General features: G+C 43.8%; 1 protein-coding gene and 1 pseudogene across 1 annotated transcript in view; one reads left to right on the top strand and one right to left on the bottom strand.

The window, feature by feature from the left end:
* Positions 1-12021, top strand: part of RELL1 (RELT like 1) — a 70930-nt gene that overhangs the window by 27649 nt on the left and 31260 nt on the right. Inside the window, exons 2-3 of the mRNA XM_066387696.1 lie at positions 5726-5950; positions 10016-10087. Of these exons, the coding sequence (XP_066243793.1) occupies positions 5726-5950; positions 10016-10087 (297 nt within the window). The remainder of the gene's footprint in view (positions 1-5725; positions 5951-10015; positions 10088-12021) is intronic.
* Positions 7803-9693, bottom strand: LOC136405535 (replication factor C subunit 4 pseudogene; annotated as a pseudogene).

The following is a 12021-nucleotide window of genomic DNA, read 5'->3' as shown; positions in this document are numbered from 1 at the left end:
TAGTGCTGCAGTGAACGTGGGGTGCAGGTATTTATCTGTTCAAGATCCTGACTTCCGTTCTTGCAGATAAATACCCAGACACGGGACTGTCAGATCATACGGTGGTTCTATTTTTAAGTTTTGAGGAACCTCCATACTTTTCTCCGTGGCGGCTGCACCATTTTACATTTCCTTTCCGTGTAGTTCTCTCTTGCAGCAAGCAGCTAACCTTGCCGGCTGCTCCTTCCTTCTGGAAACTCCTTGCTTTGTGTCCTAGGGTAGCGCCCTGGCTTTTCCTCGTGGCGTAGATCCGGTTGCTCAGTAGATATTTCCATCTGAACGTTCCCTGTTTACCTCTGTCTCTCCGTGCTCAAAACTGTTCTCGTGATACTGTCGTCTCCATGCCAAGTATATTAGTTTGCTTGAGCTGCTGTAACAAAGTCCCACAAAGTAGGTGGCTTAAAATAGAGAAATGCATTGTCTCAGTTCTGGAGCTCAGAAACCCAAGATCAAGGTTGGCGGAGTGGTTTCCATTCTGAGAGCTGTGAGCACGGATCTGTTTCATGCCTCTCTCCTGGCTTGTGGTGGTTTGCGGGCAACCTTTGGCATGTTTTGGCTTGTAGAAGCATCACGCCGATTTCTGCCTTTTATGTTCACGTGGTATTTCCCCTGTGTCAGTGTCTCCCTACAGATTTCTCTTTTTTATAAGGACACCGGTCATATGGAATTAGGGTCCACTGTAATGACCCCGTTTTAACTTGATAACCATTCTAAAGATCCTATCTCCTAATGAGGCCACAGTCCAAGATACTTGGGGTTAGGATTTAAACATGAATTGGGAGGGAGGCAAAATTCAACCCATAACACCAGGCCAACTTTTTTTTTCCAGGTATTTTTAATTTCAATGAATGGAACCAATGTCCATCACGTTGCTCAAGCAGAAAGGTGGGCGTCCACTTTATGATGTCACTTGCCCTTATGTTAACTGGGGTTCAGAGCTCACAAAAATTGGAGGCAAAAGTTTGGAATGAGAACCATAGCATCCAACAGGTTTACAAAGAAGCTGTGACTCCCAAGTGCCTGACAGCCTCTGCTCTATATCTCCCTTTTTCTAAGTGTCAACCCTGGTACGAAAGTAATACATAAGCACAAATTTTAGAAAATTACAGAAAAGTATACAAATAAAATATAAAATCATCTTATTTAATTGTCCAGACTCATTTAACATTTAGGTTACTTCTTTGTATGTTTTATGTCTTTATGCATTTTTTTTTACTAGTTGGGTCATACTGTATGTAAGATTTTAAATCTAACTTGTACAATTGTATCATAGTGTTCTTCCATAGCTTCACAATATCTTCATAAATAGTTTTAAATAGCGCATATTATTTCATCAAATACTAGACTATGATTGACTTAGTCATTTTCTTATTACCCTATTATCAAACACGCAGGTGCTGCCATTTAAAAAGATTTTTTATTTATTGATTTTTAGAGAGGGGGGAGGGAGAGCAAGAGAGAAGAGAGAAAGGAGAGAGAATGAGGAGCATCAACTCATAGTTGCTTCACTTTAGTTGTTCATTGATTGCTTTTTGTATGTGCCTTGACTGGGCGAGCCTGGGGTTTTAAACTGGTGACTGTGGGTTGATGTTCTATCCATTACGCCACTACAGGCCAGGCCATTGTTTTACTTTTATAAAAAAAAATGCTGCAATAGCTTTTGCTATTAATTTGGATTCAAATAAATAATTTGTTCATAATTCAGATATTCAGCTGGAGAGAAGGAGCAGGTGGACACAGTGTCTTTAAGCTAATTATTAGTATAAATGGAAGGGAAGCTAAACTTACCTAAGTTAACAAATGATTTAGGCATTATTTGTGAATAGTTACTTTGTGATTTAAAGTTTATTCTTCATTGAGTTGCTACGGTAGACCACAGTAGATTCTCCAGTCAACTTTTTGCTTTTTAGCAATTTTTACAAAGTTTTATATAGTCTATAACCAGCTATCCCAGTTTGGGATAATGGAAATATTCTTTATCTGACCTGTCCAGTATGGTAGCCGGTGAGCTGCATGAGATGATTGAACAATTGAAATGTGATTAGTGCAACCAGGGAACAGAATTTTTTATTTTATCTAATTTTAATTGACTTAAATTTAAATAGCTATTTGTGGCTGGTGGTTACTGAACTGGATAGCGCTGTTCTATCAAGATGATGATTAAATACTTTCATAGTCTTTTGCCTTTTCCTAAGATACTTCTCTAAGTGCTTATTAATAAATTTAATAGCCACAATGACTTCATAACATTGTCTTCCTGTTACTAGGGCTGTAGAGCAAACTACCCCCAAGCTTAGTGGCTTTAAACAACAGCAATCACTTATTTTGCTTAGGAATCTACAGTCTGGACAGGTTTAATCAGAAACAGCTCATCTTTGCTCCGGGGAGCATCTCCTGGGGCTATAGGACCTATTTCTAAGCTGGCTCAGATTCATGACTGGCGAATAGATGAGAAGTTACTGGTTTCTCTTCTCGGGGCAGCATGGGCTTCCTAACAGCATGGTGGCTGGGTTCCGAAAGCAAGTGCCCCAAGAGACGGGACGTTACTGCTGACAAAGGATCGCTTCCAACACGCTCCATTGGTCAGGCAAAGCATAGAGTGCATACTCAAGGGGAGGAGATACTGACCTTACCTCTCCATGGATGGGGCTGTGTCTAATAATTTGGGTCATGTTTTAAAATCATCATAGAAAGATAGTCATTTTGACAGCATTTTTCAGACAAGGAAACTAAGCACAGAGCATTTAAATGCAAATGTTTTCAAACCTACAGAACCCAGTGAGTACCCAGGGGACTGACTGTTAACTTGCCCTAGGTGACAAGCCTAGTAAGTGGCCAAGCTGTTCCTTAACTCCAGGCAGTCTTGACCTTTCAACCTCAGTGGCTACCTGGCATCTCTCTGCAGTTCATGTTCCACTCATTTAGATTTATATCTTTTCCAGTTTTTTTAAATTTTTTTTTATGGTAGAATAGTTATGAGATTGTGACTGATACCTGTTTGTGAGTCACAAACACTGCGCATACGTAGTATCTGCAGGGGGTTTGCTGAGTGTCGTATTAGCGATGACACATTCTCAACCTCCTGATTCGGGAGGAACTGTCTGGCTCCGACTCTCAGCTCCTCGGCTTCATCCCTGTCTCCTGCTGCTCCCCTAACAGAACGTGTTATCACTTCCAGACGGAAACTGATTCTGAGTTGAACCCTCTCAGTCTGGCAGGCTGCCTGCTTCACCTACGGGTGCGTGGGATGTGTGTTAGTTAAAAGGAATTAATAACACTTATTTAGAATTATAAAAGGAGTTAAAGAAACGTTTCTGATTTATATAGAAAGTAAGTTGAGTCCAAACCCTAATTTAGGTGATATACATATTTGCATATGTTAAGTGTGTGTATTTATTTACTCATTCATTTATTATTTTCATTCTTGGAACAGAAATCAGGGGAAAAAAAAAAGTTGAAAATACAGGTTGAAAAATATATAGGTTATCCAGAATTCTAAAAGGTTGCCTGACAATGAATATAGCCTTTTACAAATCTAAGTAACCAGCAATTTCTTTTCAGGTTCAAGTTCAAAGAGAATAGAATATTTCTAGTGAAAGAGAGGTAGCCCTCTGTTCTTTGACCCCGGCTTGCAAATGAGGCACCTGTTGGATACTGTTTGCTGCCGTGATGAAGTGTGGTCATTTCACACCAGCTATTCGTCCCCCATGTCATCGTTACAACACAGATTCTTTTTTCACCGAAATACTCTTGGGAGAGCTTGAAATTAAATGTATCTTGCCTTCCAATTTCTGGGTTTCTTAAGCAACATGTATGAATCTTTTTGATATAGAAAATCTCCTGTTATCCCTTCATAATCTGAATCTTCAAAATACTGAAACTTCATTTTGATCAAAGCCCATGTTCTTCTTCAGTTCTCATCCTACCTGACCCCTGCCTTTGCTTGATATTTTTCTCCACATTTTGTGTTGGTTCTTTCTCTGTTATTGTAGTTGGCTATATCTCACTTAAGTTACATTGTTTTCTATGTAGGAGCCTAACTGGCATCTGCTGACCTCCCCGATATCCGACTGCCTCTGGTGTACAGGCATGTGACCCTTTGACATGTCTGAAAGCAGATTTCTCCTTGCCCCCAAAAGATGCCCTCTTCCCAGCTGCCATATTTTTGAAGTAAAAAAATAAGTCCCCACGGTCAGTTTCTCCTTCTGGTGCCCCATCTATATCTTCCATGGCATTTCTCCCAATCTGTCCCAATCTGCCCGCGTGTTGACTTGTTCAGTGGCTGTTTCTGATGCTACCCTACAAGTTCCAAGAGGGCACTGACCAGCTTATGTTATTTATCACTCTCCATGGCCAGCTCCCAGCACAGACCTTTTCACATAATGGTCATGCCATAAATGTTCACTGGGATCAGTGAATGAATAAACATTCATTTTTATTTTTATGTTTGCAGCCCTGGGCCAAAATCTTAATGCCATCCTGGCTTTTCCCCCTTTTCATGCTATACATCTGTCAGTTTACTAAATCCTAGGAAGCTCTCTGAGACAAAGATCTTTGTTCTCACCCAGTGATATATCACAAGTGCCTCCAATGGTGCTTGGCATGTGTGTGTTGAGCCTCTACTATGCTGCAGAAGTGGCTCTAAATATTTTACATGTACAGCTAGTGCTCGACTTATGACCACGATTGGTTCCGACAGACTGATCATAACACGATTTGGTTGTAAGTTGAGTTGGCTATATGTATAGTACTGTGAAATGATGTTATAAAAATCTTTAAGTCATATTTTATCATAATTTTCATTATTATTATATATCATAATTTTCTTTGTTCGTTTTATGCCATTTGTATCATCTCTACACCATTTTGTTTCTTATTTTTATATTCGTCAGGTTTAAGTAAAACACTGCATTACCAGTACAACTGGTTTAATATTTGCAAAGACAATTTCCTCTTGGTAGACATCTTGGGAGGGGTTTGATGAAAAATATCCAAGACACAAAACACAAATTGCTGTACCGAGTCTGGGATAACAGTTGAAATGGTGCATGCGGAGATGGTAGTGCTGCCGGAAGCTGGTCCGCACTGTCGTGCGCCCAGCTGGGCAACGCTTGCGCTGCCAGACACGGAGCAGTCGTGGCTAGAGATTGTGGTCATAAAGTCGAATGGTCGTAAGATGCATAGGTCGTAAGTCGATCAATATTTGTAGTAATTTATTTCATCTTTATAACAACCCTAGAAGGGTGGGTAGGTACTATTTGTACGCCTGTTTCTGTCATTGTTCAGTGTCACATAGCTGCCAAGAGGTGGAACCAGAACTTGAACCCACATCTCCTGTGTCTGTGCTAATAATACCGCCTAATAATTATGTGTTTATTCTGTGCTGGACACTTCACTGACTGTACTTTTATTCCTCGCTGTGTAGATACTCGTACAGAGGAGGGGGCAACGGACGGCTTGGAGAGGTGTTTAAAATTTTTTTATCCAGGGTAGGACCCAGTTTATGAGTAGCAGGGACAGGATGGCACTGTGTTAGCCCTCACTGTGCGCCTGAACGGCCAGACCCACCGGGGTCTGCGTGGTTTTGGGAGCAGACTCAGTTTTAACCTAAATGTTTGCCAAGGTCCTCAGGTTTCCCTTGCTCCCTGCAGACATCTAACGCAGCCACGCGTGTTTCCTCCTACAGACGATGGTGGCAGCCACCCACTGCACTCCAGAGCGGAGACGACACAGCTGCCCGCTAACAGCACTGCGAGCGGACACCCAGAATATATCGCCTATGCGCTTGTCCCCGTGTTCTTCATCATGGGGCTTTTTGGCGTCTTCATCTGCCACCTGCTTAAGAAGAAAGGCTATCGCTGTACAACGGAAGCCGAGCAAGACATGGAAGAGGAAAAGCTTGAAAAGATAGGTGAGTAATCCGAATTCTTTTGATGGGAGTGTGGGTGGGGACGATTTTTAAATAAGAATCCAGTCGTGTATATGTATATTTCATCCCTGTGAGGCAAAACGGTCCACGTGAATGGCAAGGCAGGTGGAATGGTATACAGTAGAGTCAATGCAGGTGTCGCAGTCGCCACTCCTAGCGTGTGAAACCTGGCTTTCATTTATTGAGTACCTGCCCAGGCCATTACTCTTACTTGTGGCCTTGGGCAAGTTCCAATTGCTTTGAATCTCTGCTGTGTATAATTTAACTAAAATGTAACTTCCATTAATTTAATGCCAATTTAATTAAAATTTCTATCTCATTTATATGAGTATGGTAATCTCGGCCTCAGAGGATTACTGTGAAATTTAGAGAGAAGATAGGTATGACGTGGGCGCAGATGGCCACTCAGTAGATATTAATTCTTACCAGTATTATTGAATTAAATTCTAATTAAAACGATGGGAACATTCAGTAGATCTCAGCATTTGGGGGTATTTCGTTGGGTAGGGGAGTTCTATCTTGAATCTATGAGATTGGAGTTTGTGTTGTTTAAATTAATGATTGTGTGAACAGTACAGTATATGAATGGCCTTCGTAGTGACTTCTCTTTTCCTCCTGACATGAAGTTGTTGGGCAGTGTGTAGAACAAGCTGAGATGAAATTTTGTTTTCTCCATAGATGCCCTGTCTCACCATCCTGTAGGGACGTTTCCTGACTTGGTCTTGGGGAGTTGTTGATAACTCTCCATATCCCTTTCCACTCCTCAAAGGGCAGTTTTTGCAGAAGGTGACATTTGGCGTAAATAGGTCACCCTTCAAACCAGCTCCAAGGGTGGAGTGGGGGGAGCTTCCTCATTCCTTGCCAGCTTGCTGGCCTGTTGGTTTTTCCCACCCCCACTGACCTTTGCAGCAGAGAAAGAACACAGTTGCAGGATGAGTCATATGTAAGCTTAGGAGTGAACCAAAGCTGAGTGTTTGTCGACAGAAAGCGGAGCCTCCCCCTCTTCCCCTTTCTAGACGCTCTGGAGGTTGGCTTAGCAGTCAGCATTTGCACTGTCCAACCAAACATGCATATTCGGGGAGGAGGAAGCCATCTGTGATGGAGAAAACACTTCTAGACACACAGGTAGAACATTACACACCTTGGTTCACTCTCTGTGAACTAGGATGGAGTGTTTCAGCCCTCCCCCTTCCTTACTGCTTTATTGAAACAAATTATGCAGACTGGTTTCAGAGGAGAGGTTTGATTTTATTTTTAAGTGGGGAAAAATGAAATTTATTTTCATTGTTGAGGGAATATTATCAGTCCTCTAGTGGCGGAATTCATGGGGACAGCCTCGGTCCAGTGGAAGGATAGTGAAAGATCTCTTGCCTTTGAAGGAAATTTGCAGACAGAGATGTTCCATGTTCCTCATCTTATTTTTTTGATTACATAAAGCAAAGGAAATTCAAATTAAGGGTTAAATTCTGTTATAATGAATAAGAGGCCTGTCTAGTCTATCGCTGGACCAGAATGTCATCGTACTAAATCAGTCTTCAAAGTGAATTTACTGGCTGGGAGACTAAAATTGTGTCATTATGCAGAGATTGGTTGTTGCAGAATTCGCATTGTTTCTATGAAATCTGTCCCCAGTTTTGGTCTCAAAAATGCTGATTGTTACTTTTAGTAGTGACAGAAAGGCTGAAGCTGTAATTCTTAGACAATCAGTCCCACTGTTGTTCATTTAGTTTAACTTTACCTGAAAAATTGACATCAGAAATTGAAGCAACATGTATATGACTTCTTTTGGGGCCTCTTCATGTGCATTCATCAAAGGAATTAGTAATTACAATAACTAATAATTAGTAATTACCTCACGGCTAATTTTGACATGTTCTTAATCAGCAACGTCTAGTAATGTCTGCTCTTGAATTTTATCTAACAGAAATTTGAAGTGAATTTAGAACATTGAGAGGTCAGAGGTTCATTTACTCGACTGACATAAGAATTGGGTGGTTTTAGATTTTTTTCTGTGGTATTTCTTTCTTAAAGCTGACAGAGAAGCTGAGACCATAGAATCTGCTTCATCCAGAATCATAATCTATTAAAAAAAAATTTTTTTTTAAAGTGAGAGGAAGGGAGGCAGGGAAACAGACTCCTGCATACACCCCCACTGGGGTCTACCTGGCAACCCATGTCTGGGGCCAATGCTCAAATAAACGGAGCTATCATCAGTGACCAGGGCTGATGCTCAAACCAATCAAGCCACTGGCTGTGAGGAGGGAAAAGAGAGAGAAAGGGAGAGGAAGGGGTGGAGAAGCAGATGGTTGCTTCTCATGTGTGCCCTGACCGGGAATTGAACCGGGGACACCTGCACTTGGGGCCGATGTGCTATCCACTGAGCCAACTGGCCAGGGCCAGAATCACAATCTTCAAAGGAGGACGTAGCTTCCCATCTGAACGACTTCCAGATACAGTTAATTGAGCAAAATTCTTCACCTTTTTTACTACTTGTATTCTATGTTCATCAGATGTCTTTAACTCAAGAACTCTTCATTGAAAAGTTCATGCCCACAGAGTTCCCTAGCTGCTGCCAAAATAGTGGATGTTTTTCCAGTTCTAGGTGCCCCGTAAAGCAAGAGATTAGGGAGGTCAGCTCCTTCTAAAGACGTTTTCAGCACTGCGGCCCCGTCTTCCTGGAGAGCAACGCCCTCCGCACATTCTGGAGGGTAGTTTTCCACCCGTGGAACAGGTTGGGCTTTCTCGCTCCCTCCACAGCTTCCGGCAGTGGCATTTACTCCTCGATCCTTGGTCAGTGGCGGTTTCGCACTGATCGCGGTGCCTTTCGGAAATGCCTGTGTGGTGACCTCACCCTGTTGTCCCTGGCTCCATGCGTGTGGCGCGTGTTCCCTGGCACGGCGTGGGCCTCTCAACCGCTCATCTCCGGAGCGAGGATGCCACCAGCTCGGGCCTGGGGCTTCCAGGACGGTGGAAGGGCAAGGTGGAACTGAAGCTTTCGTCTTGTTCCCCCATCTGAAAATATCAGGCTCAGGGCGCCCCGGGCAGCCTGACAGGGCGACAGTCACTGCCGACAGCGCCTCAGTTCGAGGTTGGATGTTTTTTCAAAGACTGTCACGTGTACAGGGTCACCCAGAGTAAACGGAGTCTGTGGGCAAATAGCCATGGCCAAAGTTTAGATCACTTGGAAGTGTACTTAAAAAATTGAGTCTCATAAACACAGATGAATATTATATTACCCAATTTAAAAAAGAAACAGCCCTGGCCAGTTGGCTCAGTGATAGAGCGTCGGCCTGGCGTGCGGAGGTCCCGGGTTCGATTCCCGGCCAGGGCACACAGGAGAAGCACCCATCTGCTTCTCCACCCCCCCCCTCCTTCCTCTCTGTCTCTCTCTTCCCCTCCCGCAGCCGAGGCTCCATTGGAGCAAAGATGGCCCGGGCGCTGGGGATGACTCCTTGGCCTCCACCCCAGGCACTAGAGTGGCTCTGGTCGCAACAGGGCGACGCCCCGGAGGGGCAGAGCGTCGCCCCCTGGTGGGCGTGCTGGGTGGATCCCAGTCGGGCGCATGCGGGAGTCTGTCTGTCTCTCCCCATTTCCAGCTTCAGAAAAATGCAAAGGAAAAAAAATAAAAAAAAAATAAAAAAAACAAATACCCTACTTTATAATAGTACCTCTGCAATGAACATAACCCAGGAAGAATTTTTTTCTTTTAATTAGCTTTACTTCATATCCCTAAAGAGGTGAACAAAACACTGAGAGAGAAAGAGTAGCAGTGTGGACTGAGCCTTGGGAAGTGAGCGGTGTTCCAACCCCAGAAGAGACGGGGACGACGCGGGCACTTTGTATGTCTGTCTGGCCCAGGAGGTCCCTGTGTGCTGAGCCTCGGGCAGTCTGGGGCTCCGGGAGGGGGCCTGGATTCTTAGCACTGTGGGGGGTCGCTGAGTTTTCTGGGGGCTGCTCAGTGGGGTCTCGGGCTCTAACACTGAGGGCCTCAGTGACTTGATGCAGGTGATCAGTTGTAACCTGTCCCCCTCCCCCTTTCTCTTTCAGAGTTGAATGACAGTGTAAATGAAAATAGTGACACCGTCGGGCAGATTGTCCACTACATCATGAAAAATGAAGGTATGGCTGTTTTAGTATCCCAGAACAATGCCGTGTCCGTGTGCTTTGTTGAAAACCGGCCTGGAAGAGTCAGGCTTTGTGTGGACTCTCCTGCTGACTTTCTCAGGTTATCACCACCACTTTTTGCCTAAGCTCAGCTTCCAGCATGCTCCAACCTGTGTTTCAGATTTGTGAATTTCCTAAGAGTCAGTTGGTCTGAGGGCTTCCAAGTCAGCCCTGTGTGGGCGACAGCTTACCTTCAAAGCCTGGCCTCACCTCAGTTTGGAGACAGTCACATTGCCTCAGTTTCCCTCTAAAATGAAGGTAATAACAACAGTTACCTCATAGCATTGTTGTGACATACTGCATATAAAGTGCTTAGTATAATAAGCACTCAAATATTATCTGTTTCTCTTTGTACTCTAAAATTATGATAAAATACACATGATATAAAATTTACCATTATACCCACTTTAGGAGACACAATTCATTGGCATTATGTTCACAGTGTTGTACAGCCATCACCGCTCTAGTTCTAGAATTTCTTTGTCATCCCAAACGGAAGCTCTGTACCCGTCAAGCAGTCACTTGCCATCGTCCATCCCCTCCCCCATCATCCACTGGCCTCTCCTACTCCTCTTTCTGTTTCTATGGATTTGTCTGTTCTGTAATTTTTTTCCCTTCTTTTCCAAGTGAGAGGAGGGGAGATAGAGAGATAGACTGCTGCATGTTCCCTGACCAGGATTCACCTGGCAACCCCTGTCTAGGGCCGATGCTCTGCCCATCTGGGGCCATGCTCACAATGGAGCTATTTTTAGCACCTGAGGTGGAGCCTCCATGGAGCCATCCTTAGCTTCCTGGGTGCCCTGACTGGGAATCGAACCCGGGACATCCACGCACTGGGCTGATGCTCTACCACTGAGCCAACGGTCAGGGTTATGATCCATTCCAAAGTGTAAAAACTTGTATAAAGTTTAACCTTTATGGGTTTAAGCATTTCCCTCTCTGAAATGTATTCTAAACCCCGTCTTCTTAAACAGAGGGTTAGTTTAATCTTGGTTAGATATATCAGGGTTCTTGCTCTGAACAGTGGTCTGGTCATCATTGGCTGAGTCCCTGCACTCAGTGACTTTAGAGGGTGTGCGACTCCTGGCCTGCATACCCAGCAGCTGCAGTTCCCCATACTTTGAATTCTCACGAGCATTTAAAAGAAATGTTTTCCCTTGGGCACTGTCTTTGCTCGTCATTGCTAACACCTATGGTGCACACTGATGCAACTGAGCTATTTGTGCAAAAGTCAAAATACCTCTGTATTGCTCAATAAATATCTCCTCTTTTGCCGCCAGCCCTTCCCTGGGGATCCGCTACCCCCGAATCCTCACTATCAACAGAGCATCTGCCCGCCCCAGGCTTGGTCAGAGTTTTTGTCTTAGAGAAATAGCTGTTTGGTTCAACATAATTTTCATTGTTCTTTACAGAGTATGCTTTCTGTATTTGGCCTTTAGCTAGGTACTTTTTGTGTGTTGTTTCATTTAATCCTCAACATCTCTCTGAAGTTAGTATTACATCCGTTTCACAGATGAAGGAAGGAAGGCGCAGAGCAGTGGAGTGCACGGGATGAGCGGGTCTCCCTCACATGTACAGTGCTGCCTCTCCTGTCTTCTAACTGTAGCTTTCAGTCCCAATAGCATATAAAACCAAATAACCAACCTTAATGGAAATGGTGTTTAAAATAAGAGCAAAAAAGACCAGAATACTTGGATTTTGATCTGTCTTCCAGAGGTTTCTTTCAGGGGGCCGTCTTTGGCGATGCTGTTCTTGAGCCTCAATGGTGCGTGTTTCTTTCACGTAGGAAAGAAGTATTTCGTAACTTGCACAAGAAATACTCAGATGTGTTCTTGGCATAGACGCGGCAGCCGCTCTGGGAGTGTGCAGAGTAAGGCTGGGTGGCCCCT

This window comes from Saccopteryx leptura, chromosome 5, assembly GCF_036850995.1.
Source record: "Saccopteryx leptura isolate mSacLep1 chromosome 5, mSacLep1_pri_phased_curated, whole genome shotgun sequence".
NCBI classification, from domain to species: Eukaryota; Metazoa; Chordata; class Mammalia; order Chiroptera; family Emballonuridae; genus Saccopteryx; species Saccopteryx leptura.
This window is presented reverse-complemented; position numbering and strand designations above follow the sequence as displayed.